Source organism: Micromys minutus (genome assembly GCF_963924665.1).
Source record: "Micromys minutus genome assembly, chromosome: 30".
Taxonomy (NCBI): Eukaryota; Metazoa; Chordata; class Mammalia; order Rodentia; family Muridae; genus Micromys; species Micromys minutus.
Window position 1 is genome coordinate 33,027,553 of NC_137965.1, and position 20,320 is coordinate 33,047,872.

General features: G+C 48.1%; 2 protein-coding genes across 3 annotated transcripts; one reads left to right on the forward strand and one right to left on the reverse strand.

The window, feature by feature from the left end:
• Window positions 1-1,957: 1,957 nt before the first annotated feature.
• On the reverse strand, window positions 1,958-12,084 carry PRPF31 (pre-mRNA processing factor 31). The gene is made up of 14 exons (XM_080941973.1): window positions 12,029-12,084; window positions 11,341-11,525; window positions 11,189-11,249; window positions 9,520-9,603; window positions 8,921-9,018; window positions 8,160-8,266; window positions 7,754-7,923; window positions 6,275-6,432; window positions 5,884-5,973; window positions 4,243-4,370; window positions 4,082-4,154; window positions 3,473-3,601; window positions 3,292-3,390; window positions 1,958-2,375 (listed from the first exon to the last, which is right to left on the reverse strand). The coding sequence occupies exons 2-14, from the start codon at window positions 11,515-11,517 to the stop codon at window positions 2,250-2,252; spliced, it is 1,500 nt and encodes a 499-aa protein (XP_080798099.1). The 5' UTR covers window positions 11,518-11,525; window positions 12,029-12,084; the 3' UTR covers window positions 1,958-2,249.
• Window positions 12,085-12,205: 121 nt separating this feature from the next.
• On the forward strand, window positions 12,206-20,187 carry TFPT (TCF3 fusion partner). Of its 2 annotated transcripts, none has more exons than XM_080941661.1 (6): window positions 12,206-12,527; window positions 12,977-13,235; window positions 16,783-16,853; window positions 19,375-19,444; window positions 19,525-19,761; window positions 20,046-20,187. In XM_080941661.1, the coding sequence occupies exons 1-6, from the start codon at window positions 12,505-12,507 to the stop codon at window positions 20,163-20,165; spliced, it is 780 nt and encodes a 259-aa protein (XP_080797787.1). In that variant the 5' UTR covers window positions 12,206-12,504; the 3' UTR covers window positions 20,166-20,187. The 2 variants fall into 2 exon arrangements, with proteins under 2 accessions (XP_080797787.1, XP_080797788.1); XM_080941662.1 differs by having other exon boundaries at window positions 19,525-19,731.
• Window positions 20,188-20,320: the final 133 nt, after the last annotated feature.

Here is a 20,320-nt window from a genome sequence, read left to right on the forward strand (position 1 = left end):
ATATGCAGGCTGGACTGGACCTAGAGTTTTGTAGTGGAGAATGACCTTGAATTTCTGGTCTTTCTGCTTCCAATTAATATGCACTGGATTACAGGTATGTACTTACCACCATGTGGCAGCTTCTTTGACCTTTTAAAGAACTGGAACTCACTGAGTAGACTAGGTTGGCCTCCAACTTACAGAAATCTAGTCTCTGTCTGTGAATCCTGGGTCTAAGAGTGCATGTCATCACACCTGGCAGCCCTTTTAAAATGTTTGAGGCAGGGCCTTGACACTGTTAGGCAAGCACCCTGCTTTGAACTATATTCTTGGTCCTTAAAAAAACGTTTGTTTTCTTATGTATAGGTGTTTAGCTTATGTATTTCTGCAACACATGTGCACCCGGTGCCCAAGGAGACCAGAAAAGGATGTCATATCCTCTGGGACTAGTTATAAATCTTGTCGGCTGACATATGGGTGCTGGGAATCAAACCAGGCCCTCTGGAAGAGCAGCCAATGTTCTTAATCACTGGGCCATCTCTCCAGCCAATTCTCCCATATTGTGTGTGTAGGTGTACATGCATGTTCTTCTGAAGGCCAAGTCCTCAGCAGCTCATTTTTGTTGTTGTTGCTGTTTTTTAGGTTGTTTTGTTTTTTTAGATAGGCCACTCACCAGGACCATACATACCTCAGGACACCTGTATCCACCTTCTCAGCATTAGGATGGCAAACATGTTACCAACTCCTTGCTTTTTGTATGGGTGCCAGGCATTGAACTCATGTTTTTAATGCTGTTGCTTTGTTTTTGTTTGTTTTGGTTTTAGTGTTTTTCAAAATAGGGTTTCTCTGTGTAGTCCTTGATGTTCTGGACTCACTGTAGACCAGGCTGTCCTTAGACTCAGAGATCTGTCTACTTTTGCCTAAGGTTCCCAAGTTTTTATGAAATGCACTTTACCAACAGTGCTATAATCTTACCAGATCCAGACCTCTTCCCACCTTTTCTCTTTTTGGACACTGATTTTTCCTACAGCTTAGGCTGACCTTGAACTCAACTGTTTAGCCCAAGTACTTCCAACCCTTCTGCCTCAAAAGTATCCTGAGTAGCTAGGATTACAGGCTGAACTATACATTTCTGAGCTCTACCTTAGCAAAAGTGAACCAAACTTTACAAGTAGCAACCATATCTTAGTGAGCCCTCAAGACATTCTGCAACATGTTGAATTCTGAGACTCACATCTTCATATTTCATTCCATTCAACACTGGCAATGTCACAATCAAATCAGGCCAGGGACAGAGTAGGGATTTTAAAGGAAGTAACAAAGGGCTCCAACAAACACACAGGGGGCTAGGATTGAGAGTGTACAGACAGAGCTAAGCTCAAGCAGAGAAAAGAGCCCAGCAGCCATTCTCCCTCACCTACCAAACTACAGATTCATAACATACCAAACATAGTTCTTACTGTTCGACTTTCTCCTGTGGTGAAGCCCAGTTCGCAGGTCAGACTGGGCAGTCTGTCATTCTTTTGCTCACCTGGCATCGGTACCTCCCAGGGCAGGGCACCCACCTGCCTCACCCTTGCTGAGGACCTAGGCATGGCCCCCTAGCAAACATGAATTAAAACAGCAGGCTCCACCATAAATGCAGTACTGGGTAGGAACTTTTTGTACATACTTCCCAAGCCTTTTAGGTGCTTCATTTTGTGTGGGTGTGTCTTGAACAAAGGAGGTTTCTAGCCTGAGGGACAATAATCCTTTGGGTCTTGTTGGGTCCTGGAGTTCTGTGGTAGCCATACTGTTTGGCCATGATGCTGATGTTCTCATGGGGCAAGTGGTGGTATTAAGAGATAGACAGGGTTTTTCTTAGATTCCAGGACAAGAGCGGAAGAGAGCTGGGTCCATGCTACTCACACTGGACGCCTTACAGCTCTGAGTCCTCTGGTTCTTTTAGAAACAATCACACCTTCTGTTCAGGGCCTGACACTATGCATTTAATTGTACTCGTTCTAAAAAAGCACTTCCTTTCCCCTGTAAGTAAACAGCTGAGTGTGAGGAAAACCCTTCTGTCCGTTTGGGGCAGCAGCAGCTTGGATTCTGGAGGGAGACAGGCTAAGGTCCTTCATCCTTTCCCTTGGATGTTGTGGCCTTAGGCCAAAGACAGCATGGAAGGCTGCCTCCACCACACCACAACTTCCTGGCTGAATATCTGCCACTTCAGAAGCTCCAGTCCTTTACGTCCTTTCAGTGGATTGCCACCTGGGGTGTGAGCCCCTTCAGGTAGACATGGTGCCACTTTTCTCACCCTTGACCTTGAGGAACTCAGCCATGCTAGAGAAATACTTCTGGTTGGCCTCTGCTACCTTCTTCTCAGCTGCTTGTGGGTTCACAATCTCCAGACCCTAAGTTGGAAAGGAAGAGGGTGACAGGTGAAGTAGGGAAGCTCAGGCCTCCCTCTAGAGTGAGAACCAGACATGTCGGAGTCTCCCAGACATTCTTGTGGACGTGGAACCATTTACAATTCCTAAAGTCTCCCTCAACTTGGGAGATTTTTGACCCAGGGGGTGTAGGGGTAGGTCCTGGATATCAGGACTGTTAAACTCCTCAGGTGAGGTTAAAATCACCACTCCTGCTTGGTTCTGGATAAGGAAACTTAATCCCAGAGGGACATGGCTGGTCAGTTTCCTGCAAATCCCACACCATCACAGTGATGATAATACCAGCATGATACTGATTGTTTTCAGTCCTCTCGCTGGGCTTTCCTGACTCCATCACCTTTCCTTCCTGCTTTTCCCTGGCAGCCATGCCTTCTAATACATTGTGTACTAGACTCAGTCATCTGTCCTCTCCAACCCACAACACCCCTCTCCACTCATGGGCAAACCTTGTCTCTTTGGTCTCTATGCCTGAAGCCTGGAACATGGTAGACAGGTGCTTAGCAGGGACTTCTGGCAAGCTAGGGAGTTCTTTAGTTCCTTGTGACATTATGGGACACACTTGCTCATCTCTGTGGTAAGTAACCTGTGGCTATTCTACTCCACACTGCTCACCTACTGGGCTGCTGTGATACTCAAGCCCCCCCTGATATCACCCTGACTATGATGCTATCTTAAAGCACAGACTAGGAAACTCAGAGAGTATCTGGATCACATGGGCAATGTCCTAGGCCTGTTTCCAAAGTAGGTCTGAGTTTGTCACAACTGTCACAGCCAACTGTTGGGCACTTACTGTGTGGTTGTGGATGCCTCAGCTCACGTGCTAGTTCAACAGGCCTCCATGGCAGCCTTGTCACATGCCTGGTAGAAAAAGGTACAGTACCTGGAGTGGAGTGAAGGCCACACTGGAGGCAGTCCCTGAGGAGCGGTCACGAATTGTTGACTTCCCACCATACACCACGCTCTGTTTCTGTAAGGTCCGCTGCAGGGAAAGGGGAGGCTGTGATTCAGGCTTACTCACCCCCATGTCCCACTTGCCTCCCATTCTTATACCCAGTCCATACCTGCAGTGTCTTGGAGATCCTGGCCTTGGTGGCCTCATTCACCTGTGTCTGCCGCACACGTCCACTGCCTGACTTGCCCAAGTGGCCCAGGCTAAAGCCCAGGTCTTCTTGATAGGCATCCTCCTCAATCTAGTGAGATGGGAGTAACCTTCTGTTAAGAAGCTGGATATGTTCAGCCAGTACCCTGGGGCAGTTCACTCAGAATCCACAGCTTCTCCAACCAGCTAGTCTCATGGCACCAGCTGACTAGCCAGAGGACTGGCTGCACTAACTGACCTTGTAAGAGCCTACCCTAACTGCATGGGCATAGCTAGGAACTGGGAAGAACTAGTTCCGGACCTGAGTAGATTAGGTTGCCAAGAATTGGAATGAGCTCCATTACTGAGGTGGCACCTACGTGGATTCTTTCAGGACTATCTAGATAGTCAGATATAGATGCAGCCTGGGGAGCTTCATGGGAAGGCAGCCAGCTTAGAGCTGCAAAGATCACCATAGAGAAGGTGGTTTAAGAGGAGGGGCTGGTCAGGAGGGTGGGGAGGAAGGATGGCAGCAGGATGTGCAGAGAGAAGTCCCTACAAGGTCCTACTGGTACTGTGGATACAGCCTGACCTCTCCAAAGCTCATGCGGTTGGCTTGTTTCCGAATCTCCGTCAATCCTAGCCGTTCCTTCATCTTGCGGTACCTAGGGTGTCAACAGAATATAGGGAGCTGGCTGGGAAGAAACTTCCCTTCTCTACTTCCAAACGTCCAGCTCCACCAGAACTCCTTACCTCCGGCCCCCTCGCTTCTTCCGCTGCCCATCAAGGGGTGCAGGCAGGGGCTTCACCTGCTTCACGGGTGGTGGCTCCTGCCACTTGTCAAACTTGCGCTCAATCTCATCCTTTAGTTCGTAGCCCACCTAGCAGGGAGTTGAGAAGCTGTGGTCAACCATGTAGACTGTCCCCTCAGCCACACATCTATGTATCATCAAGCCATCTATTATATATCTGACCACCTGACAATGTGCCCTCCCCAAGACATGTTCTCCCTTTGTCCAGGGACGGTGTCCTGTGGGTTCCAGTGCTTAGTGCTCTTAAACTTGGACCTCAGGTTCATCCTTCACATCTAAGCTCTGCATCCTCTGGAAAATAGCCTGTCTGAGTCCTTCAAACATAAACGGGCCAGGCAGAATCCCTGTATTCCCCAGTCAACAGACAGAATGTCATCTCCACTGTCTTACTCCCACACCGTAGATCCCCCAGCCTCTTAGAACAGATCCCAGCTAGCTTGCTTTTCAGTATCTCCACAGCAACCAGAGGCCCCCAGAGGTTGTACATTTGCTCTAGGGTACAGCAGGCTCCTCTCCCTGCTGGGGTTCACTGAACTCTGGCCTCGGATTCTTTGCACTCATACTCCCTGTCTGAGACACTCTTCCAGCTGGAAGCACAAGTATCCACACAGCTGACTGTAACTTCACTCAAGCCCCTACAACGTCCTCAAAGCTCTCCACATCCTATGTCAGTCAGAATCTAAGCTTCCTCACCCACCATTCCCCTCATTGTCCCTGGTGTTCACACAGCACTACCAGACCCACTACAGACTTTTCAAGACTACTGCCTCATTGTTTTGGTCCCAATTAGACATAAATGCTATGTGACACACCAACCTCCAATCCTAGTTACCAGGGAAGCTGGGACAGAAGGATCAAAAATCTTTCAAGGTTTTCCTGGACTAGAGATAAGACCTTTATGTAGAGACCTAGGTTCAATCCCAGTATGCTCAAAACACACACACACATACACACACACACACACACACACACACACACACACTCAGTGCTCTTAACCACTAAGCCATCTTTCCAGCCCCCTCACCTTATTTCTTGAGACAGGGTCTCTCACTGAATCTAAAGCTTACTGATTTGGTTGACAGGCCCACAAGCTCCAAATGTCCTCCCACCCCCCTCTTCCCAATACTGAGGTTAGAAACTACTGTGCCTGTATTTTTTTTTTTTTTTAACATAAATGTTAGGATTTGAACTCAAGTCCTCACACTTGCATGCAGGAAGTTAAGTGATGGAGTCACACTTCCAGCCCTGTGCTTTTTTCTATTTCAAAGGTAGGATCTCACTATGCAGCCCAGTCTGGCCTGAAACTTATATAACCCAGACTGCCTCTAACTAGTGATCTTCCTGCCTCTGCCTCCCAAGTACTGATGTTAAAGATATGAACTAGCAGGCCTAGCAAACTTTTATATGAAGCTACTCCATCTACAGTGAGTTATATAGCTGTTCTCTAACTGATACACAGAGCTGAGAATGTGTAACCTTAGTGGGGTTACAGACACACATCCGTCTGCTAGTCTGGAGAGCTCTCCGAAGTAGTGTCTTCCCATGAAAAGACCTCAAGCACCAGGAAGTGTTCTCTCCTCACCTTCCCTTCTGTGCTCTCATGGAAGCTGTCCACACGAGCTGCCAGTGTACACTTGGCAGCCACAAGGCGGGCTGCCTTCCGCCGGAGGTCCTAGAGCAATGGAAAGGGGGAAAGTAAACCTCTAGCGAAGGTAACATCCACTACAATAATCACTTCTTATCTAGGGTCAGCCATACCGCAGACTCTGGGAGGTCGGCCTTACACTGGGCTCTTCTAATGACAGCCTCTTGAGAGGTGTGCTCTAGCTGCCTCTGGTTTCCAGCCACCCACCCATCCCAGAATGGTATCCTCACTCTTCCAACCCATGCTGCCTCATCCTTCAGGAGCCCGAGGGCTATTGCCAGCCAAACCAGATAAGGCCTGGAGGCTGGGGATAAGGTGAAAAACTCACTGGGGGCAGAGACTGCACAATGTCACTATGGTAGATGTAGCCAGTGTGAGGCAGCACTGAGGTAGAAGAGAAGCCAGACAGTGTCTTGCGCTGGGCTCCCAGCAGCATGATGTTGCAGGCAGGCATCTTAGACAGGTTGGTCAGCCCTCCAGCCACACCTGCAACAAGAGGTGAGATGAGAACGCAGGGCGTGCATGCAGGAGCTCATGTGTACCTTTGTGGTTTGAGTGAGAATGTGTCCCCTAGGCTCAGACAGTCCCCACAAAGTGAAACTCATCGATAGATTAGAAGGATCAGGAGACATGGCCTTGTTGGAACAAGTGTCACTGGGTGTGGGCTTCAAAATTCCATGCCAGGTCTTCTCTGCTTGTGGACATCTACATCTCCAGCACTATGCCTGCTTGCTGCTGTGTTCCCTGCCATGATAAAGGCTTAAGCCTCTTAAAGTGTAAGCCCACAGTTGTCTCTTCACAGTAAAAGAACACTGACTAAGACATCTTTGCGCCTTCATTTGTTGGCTGGTTTTGATACTGAGTATTTCACTCTATAGCTGAGGCTGGCCTCAAACTCAAAGCAATCCTCCTGCCTCAGCATTCCAAATACTGGCATTACTAGTATGAACCATTGCATCTAGCAGGTTTTTATGGGGTTGGGGAGATTTTATTTTTATTATTTTATATATATATGGGGGGGTATGCATGGAGATCAGAAGACACTTATGGAACTTAGCTCTCCCCCATTGTATGTGGGTTTGGGGGAATCACTGCACTCAGGTTGTCAAGCCTGGGCAGCAAGTTCTTTTACCAGGTGAGCCATCTTTCTTGCCCAGGACACGGACTCTTTAAGATGGCTACGGTAAAATGAGGTCATATGGATCCTGGCACTATCTGACTGGCATTGTTGTAAGAAAAGGAGATAAGGATACAGATACAAGTCCTGTGGCTACATGAAGGCACAGAAGACACATCTGAGCTAAGCAGAGGCCTCTGGAGAGGCCCCACAGCACCTTGGTGTCAGACTTGCCAGCTCGGAAAGAGCAGCCTCAGGAGTATAAGTATCCTGGCCTGTGGGACTCAAGACTGAAGCTAAGTGAGCAAAGATGATCATTTTCCCATATTCCCTTTGCAGGCGTCTCTCTGAAGGAAGGAAAGGACTCTGCTGCAGGAGCTTCCAGGAGGAAGAGCATAGTGCATGGCAGGATTTGCTGCTGTGCCATCTAGCAGGAAAGCCTAAGCTGACTTCAGTACTCTTGACTGTTCCATGATCTACAATGGGCCTATTGGCAGGAAGAAGCTGGCCTGCCATCTGTCAACCTGACTGAGCCAGCCCATGGCCATACTTCTATCGTATGTACGTGCCAAGATGGCTGACCTAGTCTTCAGGGGACAATACAATAGACTACGAAAGCCAAACCCCACTTCCCCAAGGCAACCTAACCTATCAACAGACTCAGCCGAAGGGACCCAGCTAGGACCTCACCCATGATCTTGGCAGCCGTGGACGCTCCAATAATGATGGACAAGTTGGGTGCGATGAAGGACATTCGAGACTCTACATACTCATAAATGCGGTGCTTGGAGGCATTGAGCTCCAGTGCCATGTCACAGGCCTCCTCTAGCCGCTCTAGTTCTTCATCCGACAGCTGCTGCCTGCATTGAGGAGCAGGAAGGGCTGGGGGCAGACTCCAGTTTTGCTAGGTATATTTCTAACTGGTGTTCAGCCCCACCCACCCTCTCAGCTGTGTATGCCATGTTGTGTTTGTGTAGTTCTGGAATTATCCAAAACTCCCTCCATCTAAGGGCCATAATTCTCAGTCAGCACCATCTTGACCATGACATCCACTCTGCCTTTTAGCCTCCCGTCAGTTGTCCTATAGTATACATACCCCTGGGTGGTAGAGGCGGTAACACTAACAACCATGATGGTAGCATTGGTCAGGATCTGCTGGAGGTTCTCATTGTTCTTACACTTATCCAGGCTGTTGCCCAGTTCCTGGGGTAGGAAGGGGAGAAAGCGATTCTAGTAACATTAACACTGTCCCTGAGGAAGGTGAGGAAGCTAAGGTCCATGCACTGGAGACATCTCTTGCCTTTTACAGTCTTACATCACTGCCTAAAGCATCAGTGCTACCTGCTCTGCTGACGCAGAATAGAACCTGGGCAAAGCAGCTCCCAAGGAAGGCATGCTGTGCTAAAGAGGCCTTCAAAAGTACACTTTCTTCCTCTGCCACCATCTTCATCTCAACAGAGGCAGGTCCCCTGTTCTTTCACCTCCAACTCCCATCACTTCTAAAGAAGTCAACACCTTCCACGTCTAATGTTCTCCAACCTTTCTGACCTGTGCAAGCTTCCCTCCCTGCCCCTTCTGACTTCATCCTTGCTTGTTCCCACTCAGGGTCTTAGCTCTTATTCAGCTGTGGCCTCTGCCATCTCTAAGGATACCTGCTCCAACTGCAGCCAGAGGAAAGGGCCAAGTCAGTGGTTATCCTCCCACAAAACCAAGCAAGGGATGTGTATGACGACACATCCATTCCAGTATCTGACTCTCACCACTGAGCCCCATTCCTGACTCTCAATTAGTTCTAGACCTGAGGTTTCATGGTCTGGTGGCCCCAGTTCTTCCCAAGCCAGACTCCTCTCCACTCACCTTGACTGTGCGGATGTAATCCAAAGCGTTGGGCACCAAGGATTCTAGCTCAGGAAATCTCTTTGAGTATTTATCCCGGATGAATTTATGGATAATGTCTAAATGGAACATCAAGGGCAGGTGTCCACTGAGGGGGAGGGACTCTGTTGCTATCCCCAATGCCCACTTCCACCTCTTTCATAACCAACCCCAAATTATGCGTGGGTACATGGATGCTAGCATGAAGTTCGCATTTCCTAGCTGTCTCCAGTGCTATGTGCAGGTGGGAATTTTTTCTACAGAGGTCTACAAAATATGAACTGAAGTGACATTTTCAACATCCAGATCGTGGCCTTAAAGAAACAGCCATGCCCTATCTTCCCCCACACTGGCTGGTAGGGATCATCCTGTAGCACACAACAGGCGGCAGAGCCTGGCTGCTGAATGGGGTCAAAGGACAATGCAGCCTGCTCTTCTTATTCAGACTCTGCTGAAGGAGGAGAGCGCCATCTGTCTTTACAGTCAGTGTCTTACAGAAGATGAACGTAATCAGGGAGTATGTGGGCTGTAAGGAAAGAGTGAAGAGCACAGCTATCTCCACGGCTCTTCCCATTACTCACTCAGCTCGTTTTCTATCTCCACAGTCAGGTTGTTGGCATCCACAATGACTCGGTACTCAGGGGCTGCCTCCACTGGTCCCATTACTACAAAGAAGAAGGGGTGTGGATGGGGGAGGGGCAAAGCTGGGGACTAGGGCTGAGGTTGGAATCAGAAAGGAGGGGCTACATATGGGCTGAAGCATTCACTAGGGCTTGTAATCCTCCCCAGGAACTTTATTCCTGCCTCTCATCTTTCTCCTAGTCTATCCTCTGGGCCAGTCTGCTCTTGATATCATTTGGTCCAAAATTAAACCTTCCTATGGCTGTCCAAAGCCTTTAGGCTAGCAAGCAAGACCCTCAGACTGGTACTCCAGGTCTCCTTGGAGATGGAGGTCAGTGTTCCCCACACCTGCAACCTTGGTGAATACAGCACAGGAGTGAGATCTGCTGACTCATCGGCTCTACAGCATTATCCTCTCTACTCTCCTGCTTCATTCTCTCAGCCACTGGGCACTCAAGGCCATTTCACTCCTCCTGGCCCTCATGCATACTGTTCCATCTTCCTGGAACATTCCTTCATTACATCTGTTTCTAGAAACCCCACTTTATGCATAGACAATTATATTAGCATTGAGTGATGTGGCCTCAGATATCCCTTTAGGTCATTAAAACTCAGAGGACAGTAAAAAGTAGGGTGACTATCTCTGAATGAATTAGGCCACCTTGGCTAGACATGTTTTGTGTTCACTTCCCCTACTAGATAAGACAGCTGACCAGAGCAAGCCTGACTCATCTGTGATTTTCTTTTTTTCTTCTTTTTTGGCTTTATGATACAAGAGGCTTCTCAGCCTGCCACCTGGAACCCCTGTAGAAGTGATTCCCTTTCTGAGACTCCCAGCGCTCCTTCTCCAGAGTCAGCACAAATACTCAAACTCCAATAGGGGAGAGTCAGTCAGTCCCTTGTGTATGGACTACAGAGTGGATATGATTGTTTCTGCCTCACTCAGAAGGCTGAAAAAGGAGGGTCCAGGCAGGCCAGTCTGAGCTACAGAGTAAAACCTTGTCTCCATATTTAAAAATATATGTACATACATGTGCACGTGTGTAAACACACATGGTCTGTGCATGTGGAAAAAGCCCTGTAGTTCAGGGAACCCAAAAATAAGTCCTCTCACAACTAGAGAACACACAGGGTTTAAGCATCAGTTTTACAGTACAATATGTATATATTTCTTTTCTTTCTTCCTTTTTATAAACATGTGTTTTCTCACTTTCTTCTAAAAAATTGATGTGTGTGTTTTGCCTGATGTGCATAATGTATATATAATGCCAATGGAGACCAGAAGGTGTGAGATTCCCAAGAACTTGACTTACAGATAGTTGTGATCCATGTGGATGCTAAGAACCAAACCCAAGACCTCTCCAACTCAATGAATGTACATATTTCTGAGACAGAGTTTGACCTCACTAAGTAGCCCAGGCTGGATTTGAACTCATTCATGCACCTGCTGCCTCAGCCTCCCAAGTAGTAAGATATAAACACATATTCCTGGGTACAGTGCAGTATGTTTTCAGAGGGTCAGTAACTGGATTAAAAATGAAAAGAGTGAGTGCTCTGGGGAAAGCTGCAGAGGGAGAGACATTCGGAGGTCAGGAGAATGGACAGAAGAAAGCGAGGGTGAGGAGGCACCTTCTGAAACTTTGGCTTGCTTGCTGATATACTCCTCAATCTTCATCATGATCTCAGCAAACTGAAGTGGAAAGAGAGGACAGTCAGAAACTAGGCCTCTCAGAAAAAAACTGCTGCTCCTACCATTATTGACTTAAGGAGTACCACCTCACCATCTTGCTATCCCATAGCTTGGCAATGCTCTTGACAGAATCTCCAGAAAGATCCAGTTGTGTCTCCTCTTGTACATCCTCAATTGCTGGCTCCTCCTCTTCTTCTCCATAGCTTCCTCCTTCCTCTTCTTCTGCTGCCTCCTCAAGGTCAGCCAAAAGCTCATCTGCCAGAGACATCCTAAGACCTATAGGAAAGTGAGAATGGGGTTCCCTAATACTGTACCTTGAATCTGTCCTGTCAAATCACCAGAGGGAGCACTTTCTTCCCGACTCCCTAAAGTTTCTTCTTTATCAGCTCCTGTAGCTGCATGAAGGCTCCACGGCTTGCTTAGTTCATGGAGATTGTCTCCTGTTCCTACCCACACAGAGCACAGTACATCCCTCCACGTACCACCTGACCTGGCAACTTTTCTCCAGACCTCTGGGTCTTTGAGCAACTATTTCTCTTTGCCTAACCCGGCTCTTTCCCTCACCCTGTCTTCACTTCTTTCATTCCATCTATCTGGCCCACATGCCCCATTCCAGCCTAAAAAGTAAGTTATGTTGTGATCCACGCACGTCCTGAATAGTGGTTCTAAGGCGCTTCGTGGGTTGTTATTACTTTGACTGGGATTTAAGTCGGCTACTACACTTTCTCCTCTAGATTCAGTGGCTTTGCTTCTCGCCCTCCCGTCTCCATCACACTCACCGCTTCAAAGCTCTCACGGTCGGTTCTATGAAATCCGCTTCCTCAGAGCTTCGGCGCTCTTTGGTGACGTTTTTTACTTGCCGCCGATAAATCTGTATGTTGATTGGCCGCCTCACGACATTTCCGGCAGCGTTTGGACAACAACTTTATTAGCCGCTGCCTCGCGGGATGGCGACAGGGAGAGCTGGGATATAGGGTTAGGAGAACTCTTACACTGCCGTGGATTAAGTCTGTTAAGCGGAGAATTGCTTTGCCTCGTCGACACTACCACAAGACAGGAATAAAGACGGTGACAACGTAGACGATTGGTAGAGGATAAGCCAACGGCTTCAAGCCTCAGTTTGGAATCGGGTGCAACGAAGGTGGGGTGGGAAGCTATAATTCCCAGGTTTCCTGTGTCGCAAGGCCTGATGGGACAGGTAGTTTTGCGCACGGCTCCACCTCTCTGAGGCTTGAGAAGATTCCTGACCAGAGAAATGGAGTTGGAACAGAGAGAGGGGTGAGTAGCTGAACTTTGTGTAAACGGGGACTCAAAAAACAGCAACGATCGACTGTAGTACTCTGAGGGACGATGAGGATTGAAGTTCATGTAGTTGGTTTCATTTAGAATCTCTACGGGGGTGCTGGAGGCAGTACTTACTGGAGCATCCTAGGGGAGATTAGAAATTTGGTGTTCTCATGGATCCGAGGGCAAGGAGATTGGAGCGTGGGCTCCAAGGTATGAGGGAGGAGGCTAGGGTCTGATTCCTGGGTCTTAGGAAGGAGGACTGGGGCCTGAATCCCTGGCAGTGATGGAGTAGGGCTAGGGTATAAGGGAGAACGGGCTACTAGAGTTGGGTTGCTGGATGTGAGCGGGAAGAGGGCTAGTGTCTGGGCTCTAGGCTGTGAGGGAAAGGTGAGGGAATGGAAAGCCAGAATTTAAGTTCCTGAAACCTCTTGGCCCTACAGGACCATGGCAGCCGTGGGCTTTGAAGAATTTTCCGCGCCACCAGGCTCAGAGCTGGCTCTGCCTCCCCTGTTTGGTGGCCACATCCTAGAAAGTGAGCTAGAGACAGAAGTGGAATTTGTATCCGGTGGTCTGGGTGATTCAGGACTCCGGGAGCGGGATGAAGAGGAAGAAGCAGCCCGGGGTCGCAGGCGTCGGCAACGGGAACTGAATCGTAGAAAGTACCAGGCACTAGGTCGGCGCTGCCGGGAGATCGAGCAGGTAGGTAAGTGTGGATCCCCGTTTGGGGGTCCTCTGGCCTGAACTGCCACTGCTCTGCCACCTTCTCTTCCTCCCTCTCTCCTTTCTCCCCCTGCTCAAGTCCTTTTTCCTCTTTCTCTTGTAGGAGAACAAATGAACAGATACATGTGGGTCTATTTCTGTGCCAGGCACCCTAAGTGTTTTCTTCCAGAATATCTGTGTTCATTACGTTTCTTGCTGTGACAAAACACCTGGGAAAAGAACTTGGGGAAAGGCTTACTTTGGCTTAGAGCTTAAGGATCCATCATGGTAGAGAAGACACCATGTCAGGAACATGAGACTGTTGGTTATGTTGCATTCATAGGCAGGAAGCAAAGAGAGATGAATACTGGTGATCAGCTTGACTTGTCCATTTACTCGGTTCCAGGTTCCAGCCCATGTGTTGTGATGCCTACCTACATTTAGAGTGGATCTTCCTGCCTCACTTAAACCAATCTGGAAACCCCCACAGACATACACAGGGTCTTGTCTCTTGGGTGGTTTTTAGATCTCTAGATCTCGTCAAGTTGAAAAATCAATAATAACAGTAGCCTATGGGTCTGTCCTTATAAGCACCTGCAAAACAGGTCTCGAGCCACTCAGCTGGAAATTCCTGGGAATCATCCTTGTCAAAGTCCACCTTGGTTAGTATTTAATAAAGCTCACTTCAAATTGGCAAGAAAAGAAAGAAAAATCAATAATAACCATCATAGCATGAGATACTTGTTCTGCCCTCTGGTGTGTCACAGGTGACTCGCAGATAGTTCACTCACCACATCCTTTCACCTAAGGCATCCACAGGCTCACCTACTCTGCCTCTTGAGCCTCACTTGGGTCCTTCTTTTCTCAGATTAACTCACAACATGAGTCTTAAGTTCACCTCCTTAAGGAGGAAGGACCTGTGGGCAGAATGTAGGTCTTAAGGCAGAAGTGCCAGGCAAGAAGTTTGGAATCTGCCCTTTGGATTGAATGAAGAGCTGGCAAGGGGTTTGAAGGGAGTGCACACATGGGAAGTGGAGGGAGATGAGGGACACACCACACCTGCACGGACACAGGCAGTTCTGAGCGCCTGAAAGGCTCTGCAGATGATTGTGCCCAGTGTGCTCTGGCTGCTGTAACAACGTATCACAAACTGATAGGTGAACAAAATATCTGTAAACCGTGACAGTTTTAGAGACATGGTTAAGAAGTCAGCAGGGCTTATGAACACGGAGGGAGAAGCAGTCTGGGTTTTTTCCCAGCTTCTGAAATTGCTGGAAGTCTCTGATAGGCAGACTGCATTCCATTTCATGTCTTCATCTTCTCACAGATTCCGTGTGACGTGTCAGTGTCTCAGTTTCTCCTTTTCATGAGGACAAAGGTTAGATTGGGCTCTGCACCAGTGACCTCTGATGAACCATACCTGCTTCTGAAAAAACTCTGTTTTCAAAATACTCACTTTTTGAAATACTGGGTTAAGATTCCAGCAAATCTTTATGGGGTGGGGGTGACATCCTCTTTTCAACCTATCGTGAGGATGCTTGGTGGAACAGCTTAGTCTGTGTCAACAGGAACACGTGGAAGGGGCTTTTTATATCATCGTGTACTGGGAAGCAGAGAGGAGGCAGGAACCACAGACTGAGTGGAACTTTCAGAGGCCCAGCCTTAGTAATTGATTCCTGCTAAGCAGACACCGATTCCTGAGCTTTCCCGAGCATCCTACCAACAGCCTAGGGCCATGCTTTGAAAACTTGAGCCTGTGAGGTTGTGGTGGTTGAATGAGAACTACCCCCATAACCTCAGGTGTTGAAATGCTTAATCTCCAGTTGGTGAACTAACTGGGAAAGATTTTGGTGTGTGACCTTGCTGGAGTTAGTGTGTCTCTAGGGATACAGTTTGAGATTTCAAAAGCCAGTGCCAACCCCAGTCTCTCTCTCTGCTTGCTGCCTGTGGATCAGGATGTAAAACTCTTGCTACTTCCTGCTCCAGAGCCATGCTTGATGATTATGGATTAACCCTCTAAAGCTATTAGCAGGCCCCCCAGTTAAAAGTTTTCTTTTATAAGAGTTGCCTTGGTCATGGCGTCTCTTCACAGCAATAGAACAGTAACTAGGAAAAAGGGAGATTTCAGATTGGAAGTGAACAGTTGTAGTGTCTCATCAGCATGGTTTGACTGAGGTGTTGCCAGGCTAAGGCTTAGGGGACAAACTTATTGCTGTCACTGGGGAACTTATACTCTGAGTGGGTAGACTGTCAACCAACCAGGTAAAGAACATGTAAATATTAAGAACAAATAAAGAGGAGACAACTCTGTGAGTTCCAGGTCAGCCATAGCTGCATAATGACATGCTGGCATAAATAAGTAAACAAACCAACAAACAGTGGATGGGTGGCCAGGGTTCCAGTGTCACAGTTGGGTGGGATGCCTAAGATGACTTCCTGTGTTGGTGTCATTTTAATTTGACTGTGGAGGGAATGCGAGCCAAAAATAGAAGAGAGCCCACATGGAAAGATCATCCCTGGGCCAGGAGTGTGCTTTAGCGAGTCAGGTGGAGGCCAGCTCTTGGCATTTGTTGGAGATGAGGGGGAGAATCAACTCATGATTATCGATTGATGTTAGCTGGCACAGTAGAGAAAGATGCTATGCCTTCATTTTCCGAAGAAGCACAGGTTCCACCTCTTGGGAAAGACTGACACCCAGCTAGCTCACTCCAGTTACTTTATTCAAACATTATACAAGGTTAATTGGGGCTGAGAAATGTCCCATCTATCAAAGTGACCTTGCCCTTTGCTGCTCGTGGGAGCAGACAACCCACCCAAACTGTGGTCCCTTTAGACCATGGCTACCCATAATCAAAAGTAAGAACTCTAGGTTTGTGAGGAATGTCTTAGGATTTGCACAGCTACAAGCTTTCACATAGCATCAAGTACAGACCTTCCAGAGAGGCATTTCTTCAAGGTTCAGTCTCAAAACAATTTTCAGCCTCTACTGATTGGCCCAAACATAGCAAAGGCTTTGCTGAAACCTTTCACTCAAAGCCATACACAAAGGCTTCACTATATACATTTCATATAAGCCAGACATAAAGGCTCAACTATACATATTACTATACTTGGTGGGCAGGAGAAAGGAGTAAATTAATTGGGCCTTGGGCCCTAGAATGTCTCCATAAAGATAGGTACACATGGAAGGCACGACATTAGACACACTGAATAAATGAATAAGAGAGTGGATGAAGTCTAGCTGTCATGGGCTTTTGTAATAGTTACTTTTCTGTTGCTGTCATAAAGTATTTTATTTCGACTTAGGGTTCCAGAGCACTCAAATCCATAGTGGTGGAGCAGAGGCATTAGGAAACCTAGAGCTCATATCTTGTACAGCACTGGGAACAGTGTGACGCTTTTGAAACCTCAGAGCCTGCCCCAGTGATGTACGTCGTCTAAAACGGCTAGACCTCCTAGTCCTCCCCAGAATAACTGGGAGCCAAGTATTCTGATGCCAGAGCCTTTAGATGCCAGAGCTGTCCAACCATTGCTTTTCTTCCTGCAGGTGAATGAGCGAGTCTTGAACAGGCTCCATCAGGTGCAGAGAATAACTCGGAGGCTCCAGCAGGAGCGCAGGTACCGTTCTGCACTGTGAGCCCAGCCCCTCTGCTCCCACAGGTTCCCACCACCTCTCCCCCTTCGTGCCATTATCTCCCTTCACCGGGCACGGGAACAAAACTGAGGAGAAAGGGCCAGAGTAGGAGGAGTAGAGGAGTGGGGTTGGGCTGTGGAATGAAGAGCTAGCTGGCCCAGGGACAGAGCAGTTACCCATTGTAATAGGGAGGAGAGCCAGAAAGAAGCAGCATAGACCTTACTTTCTATGTCTTGAAGCTGCATTCTCCAACTGGTTAGGGACGCTTTCTATTCTTGCAGAGGACCCAGGTTCAATTTCCACCATCCACATGGTAGCTGTCTAGGAGATCCAGTCCCCCTCTTCTGGCCTCTGGGCATCATACATGTTCATGGTGTGTGTGTGCAAATATCTATACACATAAACACAAATCAAGTTTAAATTTAAAAAGTTTAAAGAGCCGAAGATATAGTTCAGAGGTAATAACAAGCTTGTCTAGAATCCTCCAGTGAGGGCCTGGATTGGCTAGTAGATCACCTGCATAGAGTCCCCCAGGACATCAGATTTGTTGGGTCTGGAGTTATACAGGTTGTTGTGAATCAGTCAGTGAGGGTGATGGGAACCGAACTCAGGTCTTCGGAAAGAGCAGCATGCACCCATTCCTCTAGCTCTTTTTTATTTCCTTTTTGTTTTTCAAAACAAGGTTTCTCTGTGTAGCCCTGGCTTTCCTGGAACTCTGTCTATAACCAAGCTGGCCTCAAACTTGGAGATCCACTCACCTCTGCCTCTGAAGTGCTGGGATTAAAGGCGTATGCCACTATGTGTAGCTGTTTTTAATTGGCTTACTTTTAAGAAAGTGTTTGTGTGTTATTATTTGTGTAATGTGGGTGGGTACTTGTGGCCACCAGACACTGTGAACTCTGAAGCTAGAGTTAGAGGAGTTTGTGAACCACCTAGTGTGGGTATTGGGATCCTCATGGTGGAGCAGCAGGAGCTCCTAACAGCTGAGCCATCTCTCCACACCTTTTTTTTTTCTTGAGAGAATGTCTCCCACACCTTTTTTTTTCTTGAGAGAATGTCTCCCCCTGTGTATGGCAGGCCTCAGTCTGACAGTCCTCTTTGTTTCCTCCTGAATGCTGGGATTCTAGGGATGCTCACTCCCCCCCACACCCAATATTTTCCTTTACAGTAGGATCAGGGGACTTGACGATAGGGATGATTGGCCTTTATAGATAAAACACAAAGTTGAGAAATGAACCACCCAAACTGAATGAACTTCTCTGACAACTCAGTAAAACTGATGATGCCTTTGAACCCTCACAGCTGCATTCATGAAGCCTCTGGATCACGTGTCACACCCTGCCACCAGGGGTCTTATTACCAGCCCAAATTCCCAGCCCCACCCCAGACAGACAAGCAAGGCACGAGGGGGGGGGCGTTAAGCCCAGCATTCAAGGCAGGAGGTTCTCTGAGTTTGAGGCTAGCCTGGTCTACAGAGTAGTGAGGTCCAAGACAGCCAGGACTACACAGAGAAATACTGACTTGAAAACCATACACACAAACACACACACACACACACACCAGCCTGTCCCTCTGATCATAGCTTCTTGGTGCCCTTACTGGCACAGTAGAAGTGAGCGTCCTCATGACAGCCAATGAGGCCTGACTTGGGTGGCCTTGCCTCTGTGCTTTATGTGGAACTCAGCATTACTAGAGCACTTCAGGGCCTGGACAGGGGCTTCTGCTGTCAGAAGTCTTCTTCTGCCACGCCCTTCTGCCCCACACCTCACAGTCCCCACCCTAGGCAGGAGTCCCAAACTGGATTCAAACTAACCTTCAGTTTGAGATCCTTCTACCTGACTGCAGTCCTTGCTGAGATTATAGGTATTGGCTGCTATCATGCTGTTTTATTTGGTGCTGAGTATCACAATGTCTCAAAAACAAAATCCTTTTTATCGAAGCACTTGGGAAGCAGAGGCAGTTGTATCTCTGAGTTCAAGGCCAGTCAGGGCTATATAGTGAGACCCTGTCACAAAACAAAAGAGAAGTTTGGAGCTGGGCATGGAGGCATATGCCTTTAGTCCTTGCATTTAGGAGACAGAGGCAGACCATTTATCTTTGTGTTTGAGGCCAAACTGGTCAAAAAACTGAGTTTTCAGACAGCCAAGGCTACACAAAGAAACCCTGTCTCAAAAAGGAGGAAGTAATAGTGGCCACAGCTGTAGCTTAGGATTCCTAGCTCAGAGGTACAGTACTTGTGAAGTACATTCAAGATTCAGTCTTCATTACCAACATGATGCCGACAGTCAGTCTGTGGAATGTACCTCCACAGCACCTAGCCCAGTAAAGGATGTCCCTGTGTAGGAGACTGGGGGCCAGACTGGTTCCCAGGCTGGGAATCTCAGGCTACAGAGGCCCAAATCTTTCTAGTTCAAGCCAACTTTAGATGGAAGAGACCTGGACTTTGTCATCTTTTACTTCACTCCCCGAGAATATGCCCCAGTGCCTGTTTCTCTGTCCACACAGGTTCCTCATGAGGGTGCTGGACTCCTACGGGGATGACTACCGAGATAGCCAGTTTACCATTGTGTTGGAGGTGAGCTCTGGTCTCCAAACAGGTTGGGAGAATGGAGGAATCCAGGAGTCTTTAACCACCACTATATTGCATCTTACCAGGATGATGGCAGTCAAGGCACAGATGTCCCTACCCCAGGCAATGCTGAGAATGAACCTCCAGAGAAAGAGGGACTTTCCCCACCACAAAGGACAACTGCAACCCTAGACTCCAGCAGCCCAGCCCCTGGAGAGGGACCCAGTGGACGGAAAAGGCGGCGGGCACCACGAGTGGGAGCTTCGTTGACTCCAGAACTGGCCCCAGTTCAGGTGGGAGCCGAGGGCTGGGGCCAAGGCGCGGTGAGAATTCTGGGCTGGGCTTTGAGGGATCTGGGACTGGGGAGGGCTGGGGAGACAAGCAACACTGGGTTGATACCAGGAGTTGGAAAATCAGGCTAGTGCTTGAAGAAAATGGGAACAGCAGAGAGGAAGTCAAGTGATGGATGGTTGTCGGTGTTGCCTGATTGTGGAAAGTGTGTAATCTGAGAAACCAGGGCCCACAGGCTGATTGTTGTGTGTGTTTGAGTGGCAGTATGTCTCCTGGGTCTCCTTATGCACTCACATCTTGTTCTTTATCTTTTCAGATTAAGGTTGAGGAAGACTTTGGCTTTGAAGCAGATGAGGCCTTGGATTCAAGTTGGGTTTCCAGAGGGCCAGACAAATTGCTACCTTACCCTACCCTAGCCAGCCCACCCTTTGACTGACCTTCTCTTCCCAATAAACAGATTCCCCCTCTACACTTGTCTAGGTCACTGTCTACTCTATTGCTTCCACTTATGTTCCAGGGTTGGAGGCCACCCTGAATTCCAGGTCAGTCTAGGCTACATATATGAGACTTTATTGTCTCAAAACAATGGTA